This window comes from Exserohilum turcica, assembly GCF_000359705.1.
Source record: "Exserohilum turcica Et28A unplaced genomic scaffold SETTUscaffold_12, whole genome shotgun sequence".
Classification (NCBI taxonomy): Eukaryota; Fungi; Ascomycota; class Dothideomycetes; order Pleosporales; family Pleosporaceae; genus Exserohilum; species Exserohilum turcicum.
The window spans coordinates 535227-559631 of record NW_007359937.1 but is presented as its reverse complement, the minus strand read 5'-3'; the positions used below and the strand labels follow the sequence as shown (position 1 = coordinate 559631).

General features: G+C 53.0%; 4 protein-coding genes across 4 annotated transcripts; 2 read left to right on the top strand and 2 right to left on the bottom strand.

Moving 5' to 3' along the window:
• Positions 1 to 6683: 6683 nt before the first annotated feature.
• On the bottom strand, positions 6684 to 7577 carry SETTUDRAFT_37313 (uncharacterized protein; the record flags this gene model as incomplete). Its single annotated transcript, XM_008024268.1, has 1 exon — positions 6684 to 7577. The coding sequence occupies one exon, from the start codon at positions 7575 to 7577 to the stop codon at positions 6684 to 6686; it is 894 nt and encodes a 297-aa protein (XP_008022459.1).
• Positions 7578 to 9928: 2351 nt separating this feature from the next.
• On the top strand, positions 9929 to 13210 carry SETTUDRAFT_37312 (uncharacterized protein; the record flags this gene model as incomplete). Its single annotated transcript, XM_008024267.1, has 4 exons — positions 9929 to 9998; positions 10112 to 10166; positions 10259 to 12097; positions 12154 to 13210. The coding sequence occupies 4 exons, from the start codon at positions 9929 to 9931 to the stop codon at positions 13208 to 13210; spliced, it is 3021 nt and encodes a 1006-aa protein (XP_008022458.1).
• Positions 13211 to 18368: 5158 nt separating this feature from the next.
• On the top strand, positions 18369 to 19511 carry SETTUDRAFT_167476 (uncharacterized protein). Its single transcript, XM_008024422.1, has 3 exons — positions 18369 to 18500; positions 18554 to 19030; positions 19092 to 19511. The coding sequence occupies exons 1-3, from the start codon at positions 18440 to 18442 to the stop codon at positions 19355 to 19357; spliced, it is 804 nt and encodes a 267-aa protein (XP_008022613.1). The 5' UTR covers positions 18369 to 18439; the 3' UTR covers positions 19358 to 19511.
• A 579-nt stretch (positions 19512 to 20090) lies between these two features.
• On the bottom strand, positions 20091 to 20866 carry SETTUDRAFT_104286 (glycoside hydrolase family 11 protein; the record flags this gene model as incomplete). The annotated part of the gene is made up of 3 exons (XM_008024421.1): positions 20091 to 20390; positions 20460 to 20665; positions 20719 to 20866. 3 exons carry the CDS (start codon positions 20864 to 20866, stop codon positions 20091 to 20093), a joined length of 654 nt encoding a protein of 217 aa, XP_008022612.1.
• Between the last annotated feature and the right edge of the window lie 3539 nt (positions 20867 to 24405).

Here is a 24405-nt window from a genome sequence, read left to right as displayed (position 1 = left end):
AGCGCCTCTAAAGCCAGCTTGGATATTCTCCTTCGTAATAGACTGCTCAAAAGCAGCCTTAAAGGCTGGCAGGAAGGTCTCCTTACTGATATAGCTGGTGCGGTTGCGTGCCAAGCCTGAGATCGAGTCGCCATACTTGCGCTTCAACAGCGAGAAGCAGGCGACATCAAGGGGCTGCAATAGGTGAGACGAGTGCGCAGGCATGCAGAGAAGAATGGTATTCTTCTCCTTGCAAAGATCTTGAAAATCGACGGAGCAGTGGCTCTCATGGCCGTCGATAATGAGCAGTCGATACCCACCCACAGTCTGCCTCTTTGTATAGGTATCAAAGTGCTCTAACCACGCAAGAGCAAGCTGATTATTCGTCCAGCCATTAGGACTAACTTCAAGAACCCAGTCAGTAGGCAGGTCTTTAAACCAGACGTCGATAAGCACCTTGCCCGCAAAGATAACGAAGGGGGGTAGCCGGCGACCTAACGCGCCCACGCCTTGGATCACAGTAACCCACTCACGGTTACCTGGCTGGATCCGCTTCTTTTTGCCATATCCCTCTAAGCCTGTGATAACTAACTGTGATAAAATCTTGCCCATCATAAAGCCAGTTTCGTCAAAGTTGTAGATATCGTCGTCCACAATACCCCACTTCTGCTTTGTCGCCTGAACTAAGTCGAACCAGCGCTGGATAGCCGCTGGGTCCTCGCAGGTAGCTCGCTGGTGATCGTAGGGACGGTTCTAGCGCGTGCGGAGCTCAGGAGTCCTCTTAACAAAGTTATCAATCCAGTTCTTGCCAACAGGGTTGCTCCCACGCTTATGCAGTAGTTTATCAGCCATTGCTTGAACGTCAGGCTTTGTAGGCGCAAATCCTCGCGCAGACTCCTCAAGAATACGCTTAACTATAGCCTCCTCTTCTAGCTTATTTAGGCGCTTCGAATTCGCTTCGCAGTCGCGTCGAGAGCGCTTTCCAGCGCGTCGGTCAGATAGGGTTCTTTAAGGCACGTTATAGATAGAGGCAGCACGTCTTTAGCTTTGAACACGTTGCGATTGGATATCAAAAAGAGCAAGCTAAAGATCTAATTTAGGATAGGCTAATAAATGTTGACGTTGTTGAGACATGACGTGTTGCAGTCTCGACGTCGACGCGCTGGTGGGGCGTGAGCGACTCGCTTGGGTGAGCGACTCGCTTGTGAACTACGTTATTGTTCTTGGGCTATTTGTGTTGTTCCTAGATAGAATGCAACCCCTACTCCTACACCTTTGCCTTGCTTTGTAGCTGAGGCATCAGAATAGATAGATAGGAGGCTGTTATCTACTAGTTGTTTCTTGTAGTTCTTTGCTTCTATGTCTTTAGGCTCTTTAGATATATAGACCTTGTATGGGATATTTGAGTTCCAAGGTGTGAAGGCATGCGAAATGTATGTATGTATGGAAAGAAAGTGAGTGAGACAGAGAGAGAATAAAAAAAATACGGGAATGGCGAACATGTTACTTGGTTGTAAGGTCTGGAAATAGATTTCAGGGTGAAGAGTATACTTGAATCGGACTTGGAGAATTTCTACACATACAAACATGATGATGATGATGATGATGATGATGATGATGATGATGATGATGATGATGATGATGATGATGGCCAGGACCATGACTGTGCACGAGAATGCAGAGCATATATTTAACACACACACACACACATCATCATCATCTATCCACCCATGCACATACAACGAGAAGACAAAGAGGAAGAGCTCGAAAAAAAAAAGAAATGAGAAACACAGCATTCTCACTCATGCGTACCACATTGCCATTCCCCATCATCGCCATGATAATCCAGCATACCACAGCGTCCGCGCACAACCTCATGTCCACCCACCACGTGGACGCCCTTTTTCCCCTTCCCTTCGCTTCGCAAGCCCCCATCCCTCCCCTTCCGTCCCACAAGATCTCGTACAACACCTTTCTCGTTCGCGCCCCCCACCCTCGTCCTAAAAAAACGAGGGCGGTGTCCACGCGAGAATTCTATAATTTCCTCCCCCTCCCCCCCCCACCCCCCTTTCCGCTCCACAGCCACAGCCACAACCACGAGAACAGCATAGCATGGCACAGCATAGCACGCGGGCAAGCAAAAAAATAAACTCAACACGTACGACGTTGCACTGCTGCGTATGCTGATGATGGCGATGATGGCGATGACTTTATCTGCTTACTTTCCCTAGTCTGAAGGAGAAAAGTGTTCCCCAGTTACGTTTTTTTTCTTTTTTCGGGGGGGGGGAAGGTGCTCAATTTCGTGCTGCATACTCTAGCTCTGTTGCACGGCGTACGCGGCGTGGTACAGACAGACAGAGACAGACAGACAGAGAGAGAGAGAGAGAGCTGTTTTCTTTTCTTTTCTTTCCTTTCCTTGCACCGTGTCGGGCGAAAGAGAAACGGAAACGGAAAGGGAATGGGAAACAGGGAAGAGCATGAATGGAGGGATCAGAGATGTCAACAATCAAGCTCATCAAGCCGAGCTAACTTGATACAGTAATAGGCTAGCTTTTTTAGGCCTAATCATTACTATATCGCGTTAGCTCGGCTTGATGAGCTTGATTGTTGACATCTCTGGGAGGGATGAATGGCTGGGAGCAAAGGAAGGGAAAAAAAGGGACGAGCGAAGTAAGCGCAGGTAGTCTGGAGGACTTGCGGTGAGCGAAACAGAGACGAGTCTACCTCTGTGTCTACATACGGATCTGACGGTGGTGGAGAAAGCTTCAGCTATGACTATTTTTTTCTTTCTTTTCTTTTCGCCTTGTATGTAACGGGGTACACACGGGCGGGGGGGGGAAAGACTATCATTTTCCATCCCCCAACCTCTTACTTTCTGTGTGTTGCTAAGTCAGACAGAGACTTGGGTAAGTGAGTGTAGATTTTTCCTTCTTTTCTTTTCGGGTTTTCCTCTTAGCTATCGAGGGAAATCTTTTCTTCTTCTTCTTCTTCTTCTTCTTCTTCTTCCTTCTTTCGCTTGTACGCGTTGATGTCGACGAGGTAACTCACCTTAACCTTACCTTAACCTTACACAAGCCCGCATGTGTTACTACAATCTAGCTGCCCAACACGCCAAAAAGTTCCCAGGGTCCCCTTTCCCCCCCTTTTTTTTCACCTATCTTCTTTTTGTGTTTCAAGATACGGCTATATACTAGCTATTTTCTCAAGCTTCTTCCTTTTCTACATTGTCCTTTTTCTTTGGGGGGTGATTTCACGTTTTGCTTTTTGGGGGAGGATATATGGGCGTTGCGTTCGCTTGTGTGTGTGTATGAAAGGGGGGAAAAAGGAAGGAAAGGAAGGAAAGGAGATAGACGTAAAGCAGATGTCGAAATGAGAACGTATAGACATACTAAGCTGGTTAATGATTTGATATCATAAATCCCGTAGGCTATTCTACATGGAATTTGTGAAAAAAAGGCAGTGACAAAATACATCAAGCCACCACTTTCTCAACGCACCACAGCGACAGTCTCCTTGTTTCTCAACATAACCAGTCGCGAAAATATATATATATATATAATACATGACTGACGGCTTTCCATACTAGTAATCACCATCTATCCCGTAGTAAAAAAACGACTCCAAACACGGCATCACCTCCGTCTCTCCTGCCACCATATCACCCACTGCCACTGCCACTGCCACTGCCACTGTCACTGTCACACAGCGTTTTCTACTATGACCAGGATGTCCCCGTATATCATTGTATCGATGGACAGGCGAATGGATACAGAAAGACCCCCCCCCCCCCACTCGACACTTTATCCTATCTCAGATGAAGCGGCCAAGTCCAGATCTTGCATGCGCAGCATCGATCATGGGTAAATGCGTGATTGGTCCCGGGAACTGGGAGAATGGGATGGAGAGAAGCTGGAATGGGATTGGGGAACCGGGTTCTAGATGCGTATCTTGTGTATGTGTGGGTGTATGTATATATATAAGTGTGTGTGCATTGTGCAGGGATATGTACTTGATTTTGGATGTATATGTGATGGGGTGTCAAGGGGGTAGGTATGGGCGGGGGGACAGCATGTGTAAGTGCTGCAGGTCAGTGGAAAAGGCACATTGATTCGATGTGAGGTATGTGTGATAAAGGGTAGATGGACGAGGTGGTGTGTAGACACAGTACGAGGGAGTTATTCCATGCTTGCTATAGAACACCCGACATCGATAGATATGCAAGTCCACGATAGATGGTAGAAATACTTGGATACAATGCACAGCCTATCAGAGTACATTTTTTGTTACATACACAGCTATGCCTACATACGTTACCTTGCCGCATCTAGCTGCGGCTCTAGTCCGAGTATTGTACCGTCAACAGCAATTTCTTAAATGTGACCTAGAGGCCAATTGGTCAAGATTGACTAAAAGGATAACCAGAGATGCATTGCATTGCCATGTTTCCAAGGGAGCACTACGGCTAGGCCGAGGCACAATCATGTGTCTTAGTTAAGCACTCCTTATCAAGGCCATGACCAAAACAGGCGTATGCAAGCTTCCAAATGCAGTGGTGCTACTCGTGCCCATCCCGCTGCACTCTGATCGCAATCGTATGACTCAGGCGTTGCATCGAGCTCGGCCATAACTTGATTCTCCTATTCGACTTATTGTTGCCCTCTCTGGGGTACCTAGGCGTGCAAACAATCGGATCAACCGGCGGGGCCTCAGGGATGCGGTCTAGGTTTACGCGATCACACGCACACATTACAACTACATGTGCATGCACATGTGCGAGATGGTGGTCGGGCTTCGGCAGCAATGCGGTGTGTTTATGTGTTTGTGTGTCTACGTCAACGTGGTAATAGACTTTGCGTGCGCATAGCTTCCATGGGACCTCCGGACAGCGGGGGCGTTGGATCGCGGGCCATCCAAAGCTACGCATGACGCGAGATTCTGCCGAATAATGGACGGAGCAGCTTCGGCTGCACGTATTCGTCTAAACTTTCCCCCACAAGCCAGCGCAGACAGCGATTTCTACATGCGTACATGGATTGCGCCGTACTCGGTGTCGCACCCAAGATTAGTACTGCTGCTGATGATGCGCGCAGGAAGCATGGCCTGATGTCCGGCAGGGCTGGTAGGCGGTGGGGGTTTCTTCAGCGGCGGGCTCCAGCCCAAAGCGGCATTCCGGCGGCTAGCTGACGAGAGTTGGCACAGCACATGGCTCCAGGACGCATGGCGGGCGTTGTATGGTTGTTCGCGACTATCATTTTGCCGTTTGGGATAGCTGATGATGTAGAGTTACAGAGCTCTGGAACACGGGTACTCTGCGGCCGTTGGCGGGCGCTTTTGTGGCGCTAGGCCCGATGCGGCGCGGGGTCTTAGCCACCAATATTGCTATACATAAGCCCTGCATAAAGGAGCCATGAGTGGTCGCTGGGGGAAAATGTGGCCATCCTTCTCGTGCGCCATTAGCCTTTTTGTGCATAGCTTCAGGCTGACGGCAATGAACCATATCTCGACTTCATGCCAGTAAGCAACACATGCCGACGTGCACATCGTGGCCTGCCTACTGGTGGCCGGCACTTTTGCCCTGCAACCAGGCGCCGTTTCTCCGCAGGGCGGGAATGTCTGGGCGGACAGCCTACTGCTACCGTTCCTCGCACTCCCGCGTCATTGCATGTCGATCCAATCAGCCGAGGCGGAACTTGGCCATACTGGACTTACACTTATGCTCTGACCACCAAGGCCATGGTCGCCGGCCCCAAGCATTCCGCCAGAGCCTATCCAGCTCGTGCGAGATGGTCGAGCTACCACCGACCTGTGCCTCGAAGCGGTGATTTCGTGACAGGCGGTTGCCAGCACTGGCCGGCCTTGTTACCTTTTGACGCCGGGTAAAAAAAAAAAGGGCGTCAGCCCGCGCCACAGCCAGCTGCACACGCCTTATCGTGGATTACTCGTTTTCGTGTTTCAACTGCAGGGTCCCCAGGCCGTGCCAATTGCGTCTTGTTGCGATACGCTGCTGCTGGGTCCAAAATAGCAACGCGCCTGTATCGTCTAGCAACAGCGCTGCACTCGTGTCTCAAGGCAACCTCAGCAGCGGGTGGGTAATAACGCTGGTCTCTGGCGGGAGCATTGATGGTGTCAGGTCCGACGCTTAGCTTGTGCATAGTCAGGAGCAATACGAGCGGACCATCATCAGCCCGTGGGAAACGACCAGTATCCGTCTCACGACGTCATTGCATGCATACAACAGCCTGCGCAGGTGCCGTGTTCGCAACATGGCCACCATGTGCTGCGCAGTGCAGCGCAGATTGAACAAGACCGTGCAGGTTGCCGACGAGGGCTTTTGCGGGGGGAGAGCTACGTGTGGTGTGTAACTTTGCGGAGGCACGGCTAGCATGGCCATGGCAGGCAAAACAGCAGCGTCGTATGGGTGATTGAAATTAATCTGGTTCTATGCGCTCGCATCCAAGCTCGCATAGTGTGGGCTGAGGGCAAAGATAAGGGGGCACTCGTAAAGGTGATGACGGCGATCCGCTGTAAGTGTCATGGGCAGCTCGGTTCTTCGCTGGCGGGCGCAATGGTGAGGCAGTGGTTTTGGTCGCCTAATTTCGAAACGAGGGTGCTGAGTCGTAAGGAGGGAGACAGCGTGTGGAGATGAGCGATTCGCGAAGCGATGGCGAGGGCTATAAAGACCGGTCAGGGTGGTTGGTAACGTTTCAATAGATTGTAGCGTGTTTCTGGAAGTATTTTCGCATACCATTCTTAGCAGCCGCGGGCGGGCATGGGGATGCAAGTGTGCGACGGTCGAGCGTGGAGGCAGGGCAGGGCAGGGCAGGGCAGAGGGCAGGGGGATAATTTCCGCAGCGAGTACCATTTGCTGGTCGGGCCAGGCAGCCCTTTGGCAGTGGCGCGCAGGGCGGGCCAGAAGCGAATGGCAGAGCAGACGTGGACGTGGTTCGGCCGATCATCTGGCTCGAGCCTAGGTTTTCCTGTAGCGATGGGATCCTTAGGGCTGGCGTGGGGTAGGCCAGATTGGGGTTGGCTGCCGTGACAGGAAACACTTGGTGTCTCCCAATTGGAACTCTGCTGTCCAACATGCGTAATCGCACGCCGATCTTTCCGACTTGATGGGCGACTTCAGGTAGCCATTGTCGCGGAACTAACGCCTCTGTAGCGACATGGCTTGTTGGGCGCGGCGGGCTCTTGTCAACATGGCTCGCGGCACGGCTTGTAGGCAGGCGGCGGGCTGCTGGCGTCGCCATTACGCGGTGAGGGAACGGTACATTGGAGGCATTAGTCGCAGAGGCCGCCAGCCAATGGCCCAAAGCGGGCTGGCGTGTGCAGAAGACGGTGAGAGGAGCGAGAGCTGGGTGCATTGGAGAGGAAGCGAAAAAGCACATTTTGTAGAGGGCTGGCAGGCGACAGACCGCAACTGATCGCCCGCAAAGCAATTCCATGTTGAGTGCACGAGCAGGCTGGCCATGAAAAGCAGAAAAAGAAGCAGAAGAAGAAGAAGCGTTATTTTTTGTGGCGGTAAGAGAACGAACGGATGGGTGAAGCGTGAGGAGCAATGGCAATAGCAATAGCGGCAGCATTGTTGCAAGTGCCATGGTGGCGCAACATGGCAAAAGGGACGGGCGAAGAATGAAGCGGTAATGGAAAGGGCACGGGGCAGGGGCAGGGGCAGGGGCAGGGCGGCCGGTCACGTGCTGGTGCTGGTAAGCGAGGGAGGGGGAAGAGAGCGAGCGGAGCAGGCGGAGCAGGCGGAGCAGGCGGATCCGATGGCGCTATGCCACAAGCGGAACTGGTACCCGCGACGACTGCCCTGCCAGGCTGCGACGGCGCCAGTGACGCACGGGGCTCACCGTTCGAAACAATTGACGAGCCAAAAAAAACCAAAAAAAGAAGACAACGACGACGACGGCCAACCAACCCTGCACGCAGAACCACGACAAGCAGCACCGCCAAACCCACGGCTGCGGCCATGGCCACGGGACGCGGCCACGACGACGACGGCGGCCACGAGGGACAGGACGACTAGGACGGGGCCCGTCGCTAGAAGGCAGCCAGCTCCACCCGTCTGGACGTCCTGCCTGACGTGGTGGGGGCCAGTCGAGGCCAGCGTTGCAGCGCAAACCTTGACGCGAATCGATGCACACGCGCGCCCTCTGTCTCGCGCTGTCTCGCGCTGTCTCGCTCTGCCTGGCCTTGGGCGCTGCAGCGGCGGTATGGACGACTCCATCTGTCGCTGTCTGAGTGGCCACGCGCGCCAGCAAACGCGCAAGAAGCAACCCCGGGGCGAAGAGCTGCTGCTGGCCTTGGGAGCCGGCGTTGACTCGACAGGGCCTGGCTTCTTCTCCCAGGCACGACTCAGCCGCGCACTGCCTGCCTGGCTGCTTGCTGCTGGCGGTGCTGGCGGTGCTGCTATTGCGGGCTCTGCTGCTATTGCTGCTGATGACGGGGCGCCCGCCTTATCGCGTATGCTGCCCGCCCATCCCTTCCTGCGCAGGCATCACGACGCGAATGGGCTTCGTATCCGTCGCGAAGACGGGCTGAGCCAAGCTCACCGCTGGCGTGCTGCTGGCTGCTCGCTGGCTGCCCGCTGCGAGGGCCGACGGTGCTCTGCTCTGGTTGCGCTGCCATGCCATGCCATGCCATGCTATGCCATGCTATGCCATGCTATGCTCTGGCGGGCGCGGTGCGGTGCGGCCATGCTAGCGACAGGCACCACAAGGCCCCCGCTGGCGCTGATTCGACGTGCCGGGGGCTGCCCATCAGGCCGTCAAGTAACATTGCCGTATTGCTCGATACAATACGCCCGTCTTTTTTGTTTTCTTCTGCGGCCCTAGGCGCGGTTCGCTGGCGCTAGCTCGCCCGACTTGTGGCTGACGCGGACTCGGCGGCGCACACGCACCCATGCTGCTGCTGCTGCCACCACCACCACCACCACCACCACCTCCACCACTGCCACCACCTGCACGACCACCCCCCCTGCCCGCCTCAGCACGCACCGCCTGCGACACGACCTCCGCCCGCCCACCAATCTAGTCGGCCGCGTAGATCGCCCAACCCATCCCTGCTGCCGCTGAGTCTTATCATCAACGCCATGCAGATGCCCCTGGTCGCTCAAACACAATCCATGGCTAACCGGGACGGGCTCGACCCACCCAAGAGCCTGGCGCTGCATCTACCTGCGAGGCACTAGCTCACACCTCTGCTGCAGCTGGATCCCTCCCCAATTGATGAATTCATCGTCGCTCAAATGCATAGTCAACACGCCCACTTGGGACAGGCCACCAGTTGAGCCCCCTCTTACATCTTCTCCTACCTCGAGACGTATTCACGCCGCCAGAATTGCCTTTTCCCGCGCCAGCTCACTTGCCCGTCACGACGCTCCGCCTTCATTGCCTGCTGCCCTCCCTCCCTCCCCACGCTGAGCTGCCGAGCTGCACATGTACCACTTGGTCTGTCCATGACCTTGTCCCCTCTCACACCACGGTTAGCGAACACGCTCTGCAGTCAGCTCCACAGCCATCTTGACACACAGTTTTCGTCTGACGTCCCAACGGAACACGTCTAAGAATCGCCCTGACGTTTGCTATTCCCACCTTAGCTCCATTTCTGCGCTCCACTCTATCCTCGCCCCATAGTAACACCTACAAGGACCAGCAACCTTCTGAACCTCTTGCCCACTACCCTGGCCTCCTTCTTGGCTCACCGTTACCTGCAGCCACAAAGCACCTCCTCCCCGCTTCTGTCCTCGCCACTCTCTTTTGCACGCCTCTTCATGTCCCCGCCTCCAATTCCTGGCCCTTGATCCTTTGCTGAAAAGTCGGTACAACTCATCATCGCTCTGCTCCCTGCACACCGACCCTCTGCCACTGCCGCTATCCCTCTGGGTCCAGTTCCTTATAATCCAAACTTGTGTTGAGTGGCCAACACTCCACCCCTTCTTCTCAACATGGTTTTCTGCACATACTGCGGACAGTCCTTCACCAGAGACGAACACCTCGAACGTCATATCCTTACGCGTAAGTCTCGTGTCTTTTCTCTCGTCCTGCCACCATGGCTCCTCGTTGTTCGAATCCTACCGAGAGAGGGGGGGGGGGGGACAGACCCATCGCTGACCGCTTGTGATCGATAGACACCAATGTGAAGCCATTCAAGTGCTTCACCTGCCATATGAGCTTTGCCCGACGGTACGTGCTTGTGTGAAGCCGCCCATTTCTCCCGTGCTCTTTTCGTCGTTCGGTCCTTGGTCGTACGGATCGAGTTGCTGACCATCGCACAGAGACCTTCTGCAAAGACATTACACCGTCCACGGCCGCAACCAAAATAACGAAGAAGGTCTCCCACCCCAGGGCATAATACCAAAGTCGGCCGGTCGCACACCCATTGCCTGCAGTAACTGTGCAAAGACCAAGACCAAATGCGACAAAAAGTTCCCCTGTACCCGGTGTGCTCAGAGGAACCTGAAATGCACGCTGCGTCCTACGCGGCGGGCATCCAAGGGTGTACAGCGTGTCGGTGGTCCGGCTGAAGCCAACAGCGGAGACTCGAGCGAAAGCGGGAGCACCACTGAGACCCAAAACCCGTCTGGCAACGCTTCTCCCAACCATGACCCACAATCACAGCAACCGACTGCTCAGTCGTCTCCTTCTCAGATGCAGCAATCACTCCAGCTATCCAATGGACAGCCTCCATCCCAACGACCATCCCAATCACCATCGGCGACGCACTCGAGGAATCCTTCGGTTTCCCAGCCAGTACAGCCACCACCACACATCAGCCCCGAGAAGAAGACACTTCATTTGCAGCTTACTCATACACCGCCATTCTTTGACCAGTCTCCCTCACACGCGCTTTCCCAGGCCCCTTCGCTGCTCTCGCCCCTACCCACACCCGTTACTGGCATGAACAGCTTCGTCTCTTCAACGCCCATGTCTGGCTACGACGACTTTGTTCGGACTGTGCGTGATCAGGGCGACACTGACAGCCCCCAGTTCATGATGGATCCATGGCACAACATGCCCATGGACACGGGCTTTGATCCCATGCGGCTGGACCCCTCGCTGATGATGTCAATGGGCATGGACATGACCATGGGCCCTCCATCAGAAGGCATCCTTGGAATGATTCCTGAAATGTCACCCGCCCAAACGTTCGGCCATGCACAAACACCCCGAGTAGACGAATCATTTTCAGATCTCCAAATCGGTAGTTCGGCCTCCATGTTCTATCCCTCAAATAGACAATCTTCCATAGCAGACGCAGGGGTCCCCGACCTCGGTGCAATCATCGCTGCCCAAGATGGCTGGACCGTGTTTCGCTGTACTCCTTCCATTGCCTCGAGTTCATGTCCACGCACTGCACGATTAAACCTTGAGCGTCTGGAGCTCAGTCTGAAGAACCATGAAGCTTGGAGTAGCTGGACGCCGTCATGGGACGAGTCGGACTTCCAGCAGGGAGGCCGGATAGCCGTGTCGAAGCTGCAAGAATCCACCCGCGACAAGCTCCTCGCCATCACCCAAAGCTTCCTTCACAAAGCTCTTGATATTCACAAAGACGGCAATAGCACCTCAAGTAGTGGCGAGTCTCCCGGCTCAACGGCCTCTCACTCAAACTTTGTTCTTCTGCCACCCGCTCGTGTGCTCGAATACTTTCTCAAGTCTTATGCCAACTCTTTCGAACGCTACTACCCTACGTCGGCGAGAGGTGTCCTGGATACCAATGAGCTGATGCAAAATTACAATGACAAGGCGTCGAGCTTGCTCATCCTCATGATGATTGCACAGGGTGCCATGACGATCCCGTCGATAGAAGCGAGGTGGCTCACTGGTGGCTTCACCGAAGCCTGCCGGATATCCCTCTTCGACCTCATCGAGAAGAACATCATCATGGCCGGTGATCCGATCGTTCTGCGCGCAGCTCTTCTCTTCACTGTCCAAGCGGCGTGGAGTGGCGACAAGTGGCAGATGGACATTGCCATGGGCCAGCGCGGCATGTACTTTTCGATGCTGCGACACTCTGGGATCCTGGATGCGCGGCCACCAACAACCCCTCACATGAATGGCTCTTCAACGACTGATACGCTGTGGAAGGACTGGCTTCAGCAGGAGAGCCGCAGTCGGTAAGTGTTGAGAGTCATGCCATCACGTGAATTATACTTACTAATCATCACCACAGTCTCATCTATTCGTGGGTCATGGTCGACCAAGACTTGTCGCTGTTCCACGACACCGCTCCCTTGTTTTCCGTGACTGAGTTTGGTGCTCCCATGCCCGATTCAGATCGGCTTTGGCAGGCTCAGACCGCTTCCGAGTGGTCCGACATGTTCAACCAAGTACATGAATTCTCAAACGGCTACTCGTCCGTGGGCTCAGGCGCGAGGCCGCCTAGCCTTCGAGACCTCTTCCGCTACTTCTTGGATGACGAGATTGTTGTCCAAGATGTGCAAGAGATTCATCTTACGCCCATGCACCTGCGCCTGCTGCTCCACCCCCTACAGACTCTTGTGTGCCAATACTGCCAACTGCTCAGCTGCTTCTCCGGCAGTGTTGCATCAAGGTCGCGCAATCGGGCACTGACTGCAGCTTCGACTCGGGTTCGCCTGGAAGAAGTGCAGGCGTTGTTGGGACGTTGGTTCGACCTTGCGCAACGTTACATGAAGGCCAACCCCATCTGTCCAATGATGCAGGCCAACCTGGTCATGTTCCACCTCATCAGCATGAATGCCGTCTCCAACTTTCCAGAGATTGAGCGTCTCGCTCGACGAGAAGGTATCGACGGCTCGTACCAACAGATACTCTGGATGCACAAGAAGTGCTTGTCCGATGTACAAGAGGCCATCACCCACGCGGGTCAGGTGCTCCGTCTTATCCGGGAAATGCCACGAGGCATTCGTCCTCCATGGTGGGCCGGTGCCGTTTACCGTGCCGCCCTCATCGTCTGGACCGACACACTGATCCAGAAAGAGACGTTGAGCCCGAACCAGCAAGGTGCATTCCAGCCACCCAACGCGGCCTTCTCCATCGACCGCCTTCCTGCCGATCATCCTACCATACTGAGATACATGTCTCGGAGGGATGGCATCCCAGCCCTCACCAAGCGGGACGGCACCCCTGTGCCACTGGATAACGGCTTCGCTGTCCTCTCGCATAGTATCGACATTATCGATGAGGGCGTCGCTACCAGATTCTCCGACGGCATCCGCAGCAAGCTGCAAAAGCTTGCGCGCGGCTAAACGCCGAAATGCATCCTGTTTTCTTTTCCTTTCGGCAGCACCATGGCATGAGCAAATGAATGCATTAGCGGGCGTAACCGGCATTGTCCTCCTTCTTATTCATTCATCTTCCTACTCTTCTCATCTCTCTTTCAGTAGATATCCTTCTCTCCTCCCTCTCGGTATCGGCATCGCAGTATATGCTTGAGACGGGTACCTGGCAACGCACTTGCACGTTGCGCGGCGTTCCAATGGGGGTCAATACATTACACACGGCGGCATCGTCGTCGTCTTGTTCTTCCTATGATGTTTGTACGTCTCGGTTATGGATCTTTCTTGTGTGTCTGGGTGGCCTATAATGAGTAAGGGTCGTCGTCGTCATCCGACATGGAGTGCATACGGTATTGCACTGGAATAATGTATGGTACATAGACCTGATGATGAAATTGCACCGACTGTGAAACAAACAAATGCCGCTGTGTGCCTCGCAAAGATTGGTGATGGCATCGTGTTGTCGAGCGTGTCCCGGGCATCGCCGCCGTCGGGGTCGTTACGGGTAGTGGCAATAGGTTGGTGATCTTCCCGAGGACCTGCTGTTGATGAACACTGCTAACGGCGCTGATGGTTAGATCATCTTCCCTCCCTCCTCCTCCTCCTCCTCCTCCTCCTCCTCTTTCTCATCGAGTCCATGGATGCGGGGTCGATCGGTCGGCGGCCGGCAGTGGGGGGCGGGGAGCAAGAGAGGCCGAGAGCGACGAAGTGTTTCTCATCACAGCGGCCCAAGTGCATCTCTCTTGTACTTACTCATATCATCCACAGCCGCAGCGGCAGCTGACCCTCCCTCCCTCCCTTCACCCATCTACCCACCCCGTCCCACATGGCTGCTGCGGGTATGTGTGCCTTGGATTTGATTTGCTTTTTTGCATGCATGTGTTTCGAAACTGTAAGCCAAGCATGGGGTGCGTTGCGTGGTGGTGGTGGTAATCGGGCATCGTTCCAAGTTGGAGGCTTGATGGCGGGGTCGGACTAACAAGTGTGGCAGCTCTCTGTGTGGACTGATGGCTCCATGGTGGCGGCGGGGTGTGTCGTCCTTGTTTTTTTCTCACCGGACAGATCAGAGATGAATAAATAAAAGCGAGAGGGCTGAATGCGTCGAGTTGGCCCTTGGGAGAACGGAGAGACGGGCGGGCGAGGACATGAGCGGGCGGCGACATCCAGGGTGAAGAAGGGTGAAGAAGAAGGGCCATGGCCATGGCGGACATATGTATATATATATATATATGTATGCGTGTACGGGGGGGGGGGACCAGTTGCGTTGGTTGAATGAGTCGGAGGGGGGGGGGGACAAGGAAAATAAAAAAGAGGGTTATTTTTGTCAAAAAGGGAATGGAGGGGGGGTGAACGGCAAACGTCGTTATTAAGACGTGGATGGACATTTTTTTTCACGACGGGCCCTGGGTTGCAGCCCTCTTTTGCCCTCAGGCGTTAGGGAGCAGAGAGACCTGTGTGTGGAGCAAAATGCGTGGCATGTTGAGGCACGTCCCCCCCCCCTCCATGCCCTCGCTCGATCCTTTTACCTACCTAGACGTTTCTTCGCCTCTCCTCTTTCCCGGACGCTACTACTCGGGTACCTCGTCACACCATCGACGCGCCGCCCTCGTTCCCTCCCATAGCCTTACTGTAATGTGTTTCGTTGGTGCCTGTAACCCCCCCAGTCGAGTTAGTCGTGCCGGTAGCCCCAAGGACGGTCCATCGCATCCAGCCAACTGGGCATTTCCCATGACCCCCCCTTCCCCTTCCATGGCCGCTTACGCTCCGGGCCTGGGGGGGAAAAAGGTTTCGTTCGGAAAATGTCTGTCATGACCGGAAAGGCGTGACGACCATGTTGCCCATTCCATTTGGAAGGTGGTGTGGGGGCGCTTTGGTAGAAAACGGCGTTATGCAGTAGGCTTTGGGTATCACAAGTCATGTAAAAAGCCGGTATCGACGACGTCTTTTCCTGCATGTAGGTGCTTGTGTTTGACAAGCTTACGCGTTCTCTCTTACGCCTTGGCTAACTCTGTATCAAGGACACAAATAATGCCATGGCTCAAGCTAACTGGTTGTTGAGAGAGCGTATCGCGGATGCGGGAAGCCCTGCCTCTCCCCTCTCCTTCCCCCCCCCCCCAAGCCCTAGCGACGAGGATTGGTTTCATACTGACGTCGCTGTATATTCCGGTAGCCTGGCAGCACATGATGGAGGTCCCCACTCTGCCTGGCTGCCCCCAAGGAGGATGGATAGTACATCGGTGATGTGTCTTCTCTCACAGACCCCCGGCGTCATCACCACCACCGACTGCATGCTAAATACGGGGAGAAACAACACGCCAAGCAGTCCGTACGGATGGCTCCCCCACAGCCGTAGCAAGCAAAAAGGTCAGACAGTATCCGGGGCCGTGCATGGCCACCCCCTCTTCCCATCGTCGGACATTGGCGTCCATGGCAGCAACTTGGGCAATGGCGTAGGCCTCGCGAACCCAAAACCCCTCGTCAGTTGCATTAAACGGTCGGTGAGTCGTAGATTATACTCGCCGTTAGCTGACCCCCGTTTTTATTTTTCGACATCATTTTTGGCCATGTACTTTGCAAACAAAGGGTAAGTGGGTGAGTCGTGGCAACACACCCTCTCTTTTTTTTTCCCCAATGACATAGCCAGCACCATGCCAGCGGGTCCAATGCTGGTGCAGATCGCCGTGTTTTTCGTAGGCTAGCCGAGATGCCCTTGTCTTGGGCTTCGGGGACTTGACCGGATAGTATCCGAACGGTTGGTGAGTGGTGTAGATGCTGTGGCATTGCATAAAGGGTATCACAATCACGCTTTGTTTTGATATACTGCGGATGTTTGCATTGGTATCACTTTATTTCGTCTGCTTTACGTCTTTCCTGGTCCCTTCAAGCGTCACTGTGAATATCGGACTCATCATCAAGAAACAGCCATGTTGGCTGACTGATGTATGTCCGTCGGGTTACACGAGTTGTGGTGATTACTACTACAGACGATCATCTCCGGAAAATACTCAATGGGTACATTAGGCCAACAGACGGCCTGGAGCCTTCATCGGTGGCCCTTTTTTTTCGCTCGATCCCCCTCACCCTCCAGTGTGTCTGCTCGACGGAGAACGGATGGAGGGGGGCGGCCAAGCAATTCAGGCATAGCCTCAAAACATCCCCACATGTTGAAGCTTTTGAGACACGAGGTGCTGGCCCCTTACCGGGCCGGAATACACTTGTGGCCCAAGTGGTTCACGCTATGGTTACATTTGGCACACTTCAGCGACGAGGCTCTCCGTCTGACTGGCTGATTACGGTGCATCTGGCACCACGAAAGCGGTCGTGGATTTTTCCCAGACTGAGAGATGTCATGATAATGACGCAATGTGGAGCATGTTTGTGCCATGGTGCTAACGTAGGGCGAAAGCCATATGCTTTTCCGCTGTTTCACTTGGATCATGTCTTCTGCCATACAGATACATTGGCAAACTCTATTTTTTTCCCCAATCCTTTCAGAAAAGAAAAGCCCCCAGCATTCGAGCCAATCTTGTACCGCGCGTCTTCTCATCCACCCACCTTGATGGACTACTCTTCATGGGCCTGGATTGGGCGTGGAAACGCCGCTGATACGTCTACACACACACACACACACTACAGCCAGACATGGACCATGCCGACGTCGTGGTGACCGGTGCTCGCATCATGGCCACGCCCTAGTATACGCTCCTGGGCCAATGGCAGGTTCCTAGCACAACCCTGGGTAGACGGTCCTTGGTGGCTGCAGTGTCGTCGTCGATACACCGCGAGGTCGTCTTGGCGCCCCCAGGATGTGAAGTCGAGAGGCGCCGTGCCACGTCATGCAGAGGGATAATCGTCTCTCTCCGCTCCTCTCTCAGGTGCGTAATTTGGGTGAATACAAGGCCCGATAAAGCCCCATTTCGTCGGCGCACTCGTATTCGGATGATTGTTAATCTGGGTGCAGGACGGGCAGAAGATGCTCAGCGTGCAGAGAAGCGGTCAGGTGGGGGAGGGCTGAGGAGGATGTGGAAAGACGCAGTCAGCAGCGTGGCATTGCACGGATTTGGAGGGGAGAGAGATATTACTGTCCATCCAACTCAGCACGACATGGAGGAAGAGACGGACGGATGGACGTGTGAAGTGGGAAGGGATGCACAGGCGGGACAAGGTGCGGCGGTAGGTGTCGGCGGATCCCCGCTATCTTCCCGCCGGGCAATTGAGCCCTTTGTTGCGTTGCGACACCAGACTGGAGACACCGTGCCGACGACTTGCAACGCGCCCACCCACCTTTTACCGGCCCTCGTCCGAAACCCCCCCCCCAGGAGCCAGTGGACAGATACGCCTATCAGCCTGTAGTGCATGGGGAGCCACGGACTCTTCAACTCTCTGTCTCGACCACTTGTGCCGGGCCTTGGAGCTGCTATCCGGCTGGCCTGGCCTAGGCCGTTTCGGGACAGTCACATGACCTGGTGAATCTGGCTCTCGAGCTGTCTGGCAGTTTGCATGCGGATGTGGGCCTGGGTGACTTGGGCGAGCGTTATCGCGAAGAATACCGGCGTTTTCATGGTGTTTGCCACAGTGTCCCGTGGGTGCGGAAAATACGTGGTGGTGCTTGGATCCTCTGCCCCCACCCTTCCAGCCCTGGGAGAGACCTCGGTACAATTGCAACCAGCAAGCCGCAAACCGCTATAGGGATTCCCACACATTTACTGAACAGCCCTTTGTGCCCGCGTGGAACCAGATGCTGCTTCACAAAGAACACCACTGCGACCTTGGTGTTGCGCGGGCGGGCTTCGCATCGGCCAATGGTGGCAGCCCGTTTCGCACTTCGGCCCCTCCTCCCGGACTTTGTCCCTGAGGCTCAGGCTCTCCTACGGGCAGCGCGCGGGCTCAGGTACAGAGTCTCAGCCCTAGGACCGACTGCTCTTGGGGGCGACCGCCATGTGCCGAACCGGAGGCACTGAGATGGGGGGAGAATCAGTGGGCAGTGGGATAGCGGCGGTTGCTTGATGGAGAAGAGGTGCTCATCCAAGGCCTTTGTCCGCTGGAGTCCCGAATCGTTCAATGGCTATATAGGAGCCTATCTTGACCGTGCAAGAGAGATATCACCATCACAACCCGCAGTTCTCACAAACACTACCACGACACATCCGCCTTCCACCGTCTCCCACGACCCAATCCCAAACACAACTCACATTCACAATGGCCAACATCGAGCAAACATGGAGCCTGGCCGGCAAGGTCGCCGTTGTCACCGGCTCAGGTACGAGTCAACCACCTGACAGGGGTGCCTTAGTCATGCTGACATCCATCTAGGCCGTGGTATCGGAAAGGCTATGGCCATTGAGCTTGCCAAGCGCGGCGCAAAGGTCGCCGTCAACTACGCCAACGCCGTCGAGGGTGCTGAGCAGGTCGTCAAGGAGATCAAGGCTCTTGGCAACGGCTCCGACGCAGCGGCCTTCAAGGCCAACGTCGGCAATGTCGACGAGACGGAGAAGCTCATGGACGACGTTGTCGCCCACTTTGGCAAGCTCGACATTTGCTGCTCCAACTCTGGTGTCGTGTCCTTTGGCCACTTCAAGGACGTCACTCCCCAGGAGTTTGACCGCGTCTTCAACATCAACACCCGTGGCCAGTTCTTCGTTGCCGCCGCCGCCTACAAGCGCATGGAAGTCGGTGGCCGCATCATCCTCATGGGCTCCATCACCGGCCAGGCCAAGGGTGTCCCCAAGCACGCCGTCTACTCGGGTTCCAAGGGTGCCATTGAGACCTTTACCAGGTGCATGGCCATTGGTAAGTCTTCCGCTCTGAATCCACATGTCCGTCTCGCTCCTGCATACTAACCACCTCGTAGACGCCGGTGAGAAGAAGATCACTGTCAACTGCGTTGCTCCCGGTGGCATCAAGACCGACATGTACCACGCCGTGTGCCGCGAGTACATTCCCGGTGGCGACAAGCTCTCCGACGACCAGGTCGACGAGTACGCCTGCACATGGTCCCCCCACAACCGTGTCGGCCAGCCCATTGACATTGCCCGTGTTGTCTGCTTCCTTGCCTCGCAGGACGGCGACTGGGTCAACGGAAAGGTCATTGGTATTGACGGTGCTGCCTGCATGTAAGAAAATAAGACGCCAGTTGGAAGTTTTTTTGGGTCGTCATTGTCGCCTCCGACACAAGCATCCGGTTTATTGTAGATGTGTAATGATTAGCTCTTGAGCGCTGGCATGTATTGGCGTTCTTGTAGAGAAACAAGAAGAAAAAAAAGTATTTTCAGCACTTTTACATCTATGCACTGCTTGTGATTTTGTGAGGTTCAAGGTTGAGTTTTGGGGGTATGAACGGAATGTGGCGTATTCTACAGAGACGAGAATGAACTGTTCGGTTGAGATATATCTACATATATACATTATCTAATACCCATCAAACAAACAGATGGGAAATTCATTAGCAATGATGGAAATAGAGTGCGAAACCATTAAATCAGGAGTGAGTTGCATAGTCATACCACTCCACTACTATATTCCTAGCAGATAAACTTCATTCCTCTTTACTAAGAAAGTGCCTAGTGCAGCAACTTTTGCAAACTTGCTTTCCAATATTGAGTGTGTGAATCTATTCATTGCATAAAACTTGTATGTGACAACATTCTCAAACATAATACCCATTCAACTATGTACAATGTGGATAATGTGTTTCGACTGGGGGGGGGGGGAAATAAAATATATACAGAAGAGTCCAGAGGCGTGATGAATGTTTTGTGAATCCCATAATTTCTTATGGAAGTAAAACTTCAATTCTCTGCACAACGGGTATAGGCAACCCCGTGCGCTCCCTTGGAAACATGAACAACAACTAAGGGCTGGACACGGTAATGTCAGCCGAGCCGGAGCTGCCGAATCCCTCGGTAGACACGATCTGGTAAGCGGCTTCGCTGAGAGGGTTGTGCGTCATGCCATGAGCAGTGTATGTGTTGTAGTGGTTTGCGGTGGTGACGGTACCGCTGGAACGTTTGTTCTGACGGATAGACCAGTTTTGGATGTATCCGTTTCCGCGGTTGACGGTGCAGATCTCGTAGCTGCTGCCATCGCTGGTGATGGTGCCCATCTTCTGGCCCTGACTGCAGGGGTTGTACGTGCCGTAGTTCTCGAGAATCTGTTCAAATGTGAGACAAGAGTTCGGGCGGACATACTTAACGTTCGCTATTGATAAGGGATTACTTACGTAGTTTTCGCCGCGCTGCGACCATGTGTAGACGGCAAGGTAGAAGTTGCCTTGTGCCTTGACGTTGCCAGTGAAAGTAATGTTCCTGGGCTGCGCAGACTTCCAGCCCTTGCCGGAGGTCATGTCTGAGATGCTCTGCCATGTCACAGAGTACTCGCCGGCCGCCTTGTTCGTGTAGGTCGCGGTGCCACCAGCGCCATCAGTCCCTATACGTGAGGTTAGTAAGATAACCCTAGGGTTGAATGACATTGTCACTTACAAAACTGATAGTAGAAGCCATTGTTGTTACCCGAGCCGTTGGGGGTACTGCGCTTCGCGACGGTGGCCTCAGTAAGGCCCTCCGTAGGCATAGCAATGACGCCCATGATGGTCGCGAAGGCGACAAGACTGGCGGTAAAGGAGACCATGGTGAGGATATTGTGCGGGTATCTGTGGATGCGATTTACAGAGTTGAAAAACTGTACTTGTTTGAAACAAAAGACTGGAACTCTGTTTGAACCATCGCTCTTTATATCTGGGTGATGTAGCCTGGTCGGTCAAGTTCTCGCTAGGATCCTCCCCCCCAGCTTGACTAACTTGTATGGAGTTAAGTAAAGCTCGATGCGAATAGCGTCCGATCTCAATAATTTCCACATGGCGAGTAAGCTCACATTGGCTGTAGGGAGAATATTCCTTCCGTAGCTTACAGGGGGGTGCCAAGTTTTATTCCGCCTACCATTTAGCATCTTGTCCTGCCTGGATATTGGTTTGTACAAGATTAAGCTTCTCAAGGCTTACCGATATTGCTTAAGTTGAAACTAAGCTTCTCACGACAAATGACGTGACCCCACTCTAATCTAAACATCTGTGCGGAAATTCAAGGATATATATTACCCGAGCTAGTGCCGGTAAACTTTCCACGCCAAATCTATGGACACCAGCGTGTAAATACGCGTGGACAGCTCACGACCGTGTTTCAGCACTTCGACTGTGGCCGGTGGTTGCATTGCGCGGGCACGAGACCAGAATTTGGGCTGCGGTAATTACTTGTCACATCTAAAATGGGCAGGTACCCGTGCCATCATTGTCAAGGTGTTTGGCTAGATTCTTACAGAACTCGGGACGAATTAACCAATTTTGAAGCAAATGCGCCTTTGTATTCAGTATTATGTCCGGAAAGATCCCCGTTTGTTTCATGTTGTGTAACAAGCATGGAATCGGACAGCTATAAGAATACCATGATGACGCTCAAACTAATTAAGTACGCATCTGCATACTTGAACCTGAGATTCTGCAGACATAAGTGCTAGTAAAGTAGCCCATGCGCGAGTTAGTCCAACACTGTGATGCTCTATTTTTACCATAAGAATTTCTGTGTTTGCGCAAATCAAACTGGGGGTATCACTTATAATAAGAAACCCAAAAAGTTGAACGGGCTCCTAGCACCTGCCAGGTTCACAAATAGAGTATGCAATCCATTGCTCGGCACTTGGCGACTGCAGCCTTGGCAGTCCTGGACGCCAAGCCCTCTTAGCCTATCTTTACCATATATGGGGGTCTAAAGGACACAAAGGGAGCTAGGTTGAAGGTGTAACAATACTGAAATGCCAATTGTAGTACAACTAATGGTAGAAGTAATGGTGGATACTAAGAGGAAGCATAGTAGAAGAATGATACACATAATACGTACTTACGTCACTACGACAAACGCGAAACTCAACGGCACAATATGTGAGTACGCATAATTAAATATGCAAATCCATCATTCTTAGGTATTGCTATGAAGTAAGAGTAGCAAAACAGTATTGGTTGCTATCACTGCTGGAATGTCCCGGCTATGCCCTGCCATGTTCACAGACAATAACCATTTTGCTCTTCTATTCTAGCCAGGATCCTGCCAACGTGGCAGTTGCTGTAGAGGAATAAGACATTACAACACCGATCATCCACGGACTATCAGGAACTTTATACATTATGTATAGATGGAACATCAGGATCATTGCCATTGCCATCTTCCAACAAAAGGTGATTAGAGCGTGGATTGTTGAAGGCATTCCAATACACAAGACCAAACTTCATCCCTCCCCACTCGTGTCTGAGAAGGCTTGTAAGTGATGTCTTTGAGCATGGACGATGGCTTGCCTTGGTGTGCTGCCATATTAGCATCAGTCAACACGTTGAAGATACAATTGTGGAACAACGTGATTCTATGTAAAGTGATTGATGTGACAGATCCAAGGAAGATTTCCGTAAGATTGGTAGACGGAGAGTAGCGGCTTCTATATCCCGATGCTAATGCTCTTTTCAGGTGCTCAGTAGCTTTTTACGTGCGCTATGCATGAGTTGTATCTGTCACACTGCGTTAGAAATCTCTCCCCTCTAGACCCATGTTCGCAGCCAGCAAGTTCGAAAGAGGGATTCTGCCGTAAGCAGCGTGGACTGGAGTCATCTTTGTCAATTTAACATTCCACGAACGCGATGACAGACGTGCTTTAAGTGGCTCTCTATCTTCCCTTCTCTCGGTAAGACGAATCGTGCTTGTCTTTAGAAATATTGTACTCACGGATCGATCGCGTTTGGTTCGTTGAATCTGATCGTGGAGTGCCGTGAAATGAGCGTACGAAGGTGGGGTGGGTGGCTGGTGCATATTTACCCGCACAACTGTCTATAAGGGGTAGATGAATCAGAGTATAGTTAGGACATTAACCGCGGGCAATTCGATCGGCTCTTAGTCATGCAGCATCGATATGCCTGCATAATCTGTTACGCGTACTAGTCTTGAACCCTTATTTCTTTCAAATGAATGCCGTCAGAATTATGAAGCTTCTTCTCTGAATTATTCCCCAAGTGCTTCCCCAGGCACTTGCGAGCGTCCCTATCGGCACCGAGCTAGAAGTCGTCACAAGTGTCACCACCCCGAGAAAGAAATCGAACAGCGTTTAATCGTACTTGGGCTAGTACTGCTCGATTTCTTTCTGGGGGTGGTGCAGTGTGTAAACTAGTGACATACAATAGATTAAGCCTTCTTTCCGCTAGAACTTTCCAGTTGGCTAGAAATCCCATATAGTAGCATGCATCAACGAATTTACAACCTCCGGCAACGTGATCAAGTATCGCGTAGCAAAAACCAACAATCAATAGTCATGGAGATAACCCGTGCGTCAAGCAATTCACGCTTTCTGTCACCGGTGCACGGCCCACCAAAAGAAACAAGTGTGTCACAAAAACAGTAGTCGTAAAGACATGATTGTCCAGGGTAGCTGAAAAGGTAGGCGAAGTACAGGGTCGGAGCCAAGGTACTATAGCCAGAAGGGGTAAAAGTCCAGACTATCCATGACAGCTACTAGGGTCACTACTTATTCATCATGGATGGGTCTAACAAAGACGAATACCCAATCATTGTGAAGATGAAGATTTTCTGTTTTTCTTTCGCGAAATAACACTGCGTGGCACTGTAAAATAAAGTGACAGATTTGGAAAAAAAATTGACCTTATAGGTAAGGTTTTGCAGGAAGATTCGAGGTTTATGTATAGTGCAGCCTGAAATCTATTTAGCATCTTCCCTTACTGTAGAAACATGACACATATTCGCCCATTGACGCTGGCCGAGTCCGTTGCATGGGCGTTGCCGTCGGACCCCGTCTTCTAGCAGTCCATAGCAGCCTGGTTACTTAGCTCGTTGTTTGACCCTTTGATCTAGATCGCTTTCAGGTCCTCAACCCACGCTGCAGATGTTACTGGATACCTTCATTGCTGCACTCAAGGTGCACCATGATCTGCACGCAGCGAGAGCATCGGTCTAAGAGCAGCTCATTTGACCAATCCAAGTGCAAGTAGGCCTTTGCCCTTGAAACCGGGAGATCATCAGCATGGTGATGTGTGCTGGTACCCTCCTACAGTGCCCGTGCACCAGATGAGCACCATCGCCAGTTGAGCACCCCCACCACCACAACAACAAACTTCAACG

Excerpts from the sequence above, each read along its gene's own strand:
- SETTUDRAFT_167476 (XM_008024422.1), top strand. The coding sequence starts at position 18,440 with ATGGCCAACATCGAGCAAACATGGAGCCTGGCCGGCAAGGTCGCCGTT. Across the intron at positions 18,501-18,553 it reads CGCCGTTGTCACCGGCTCAG|GCCGTGGTATCGGAAAGGCT; the intron begins GTACGAGTCAAC and ends ACATCCATCTAG. Across the intron at positions 19,031-19,091 it reads TACCAGGTGCATGGCCATTG|ACGCCGGTGAGAAGAAGATC; the intron begins GTAAGTCTTCCG and ends ACCACCTCGTAG.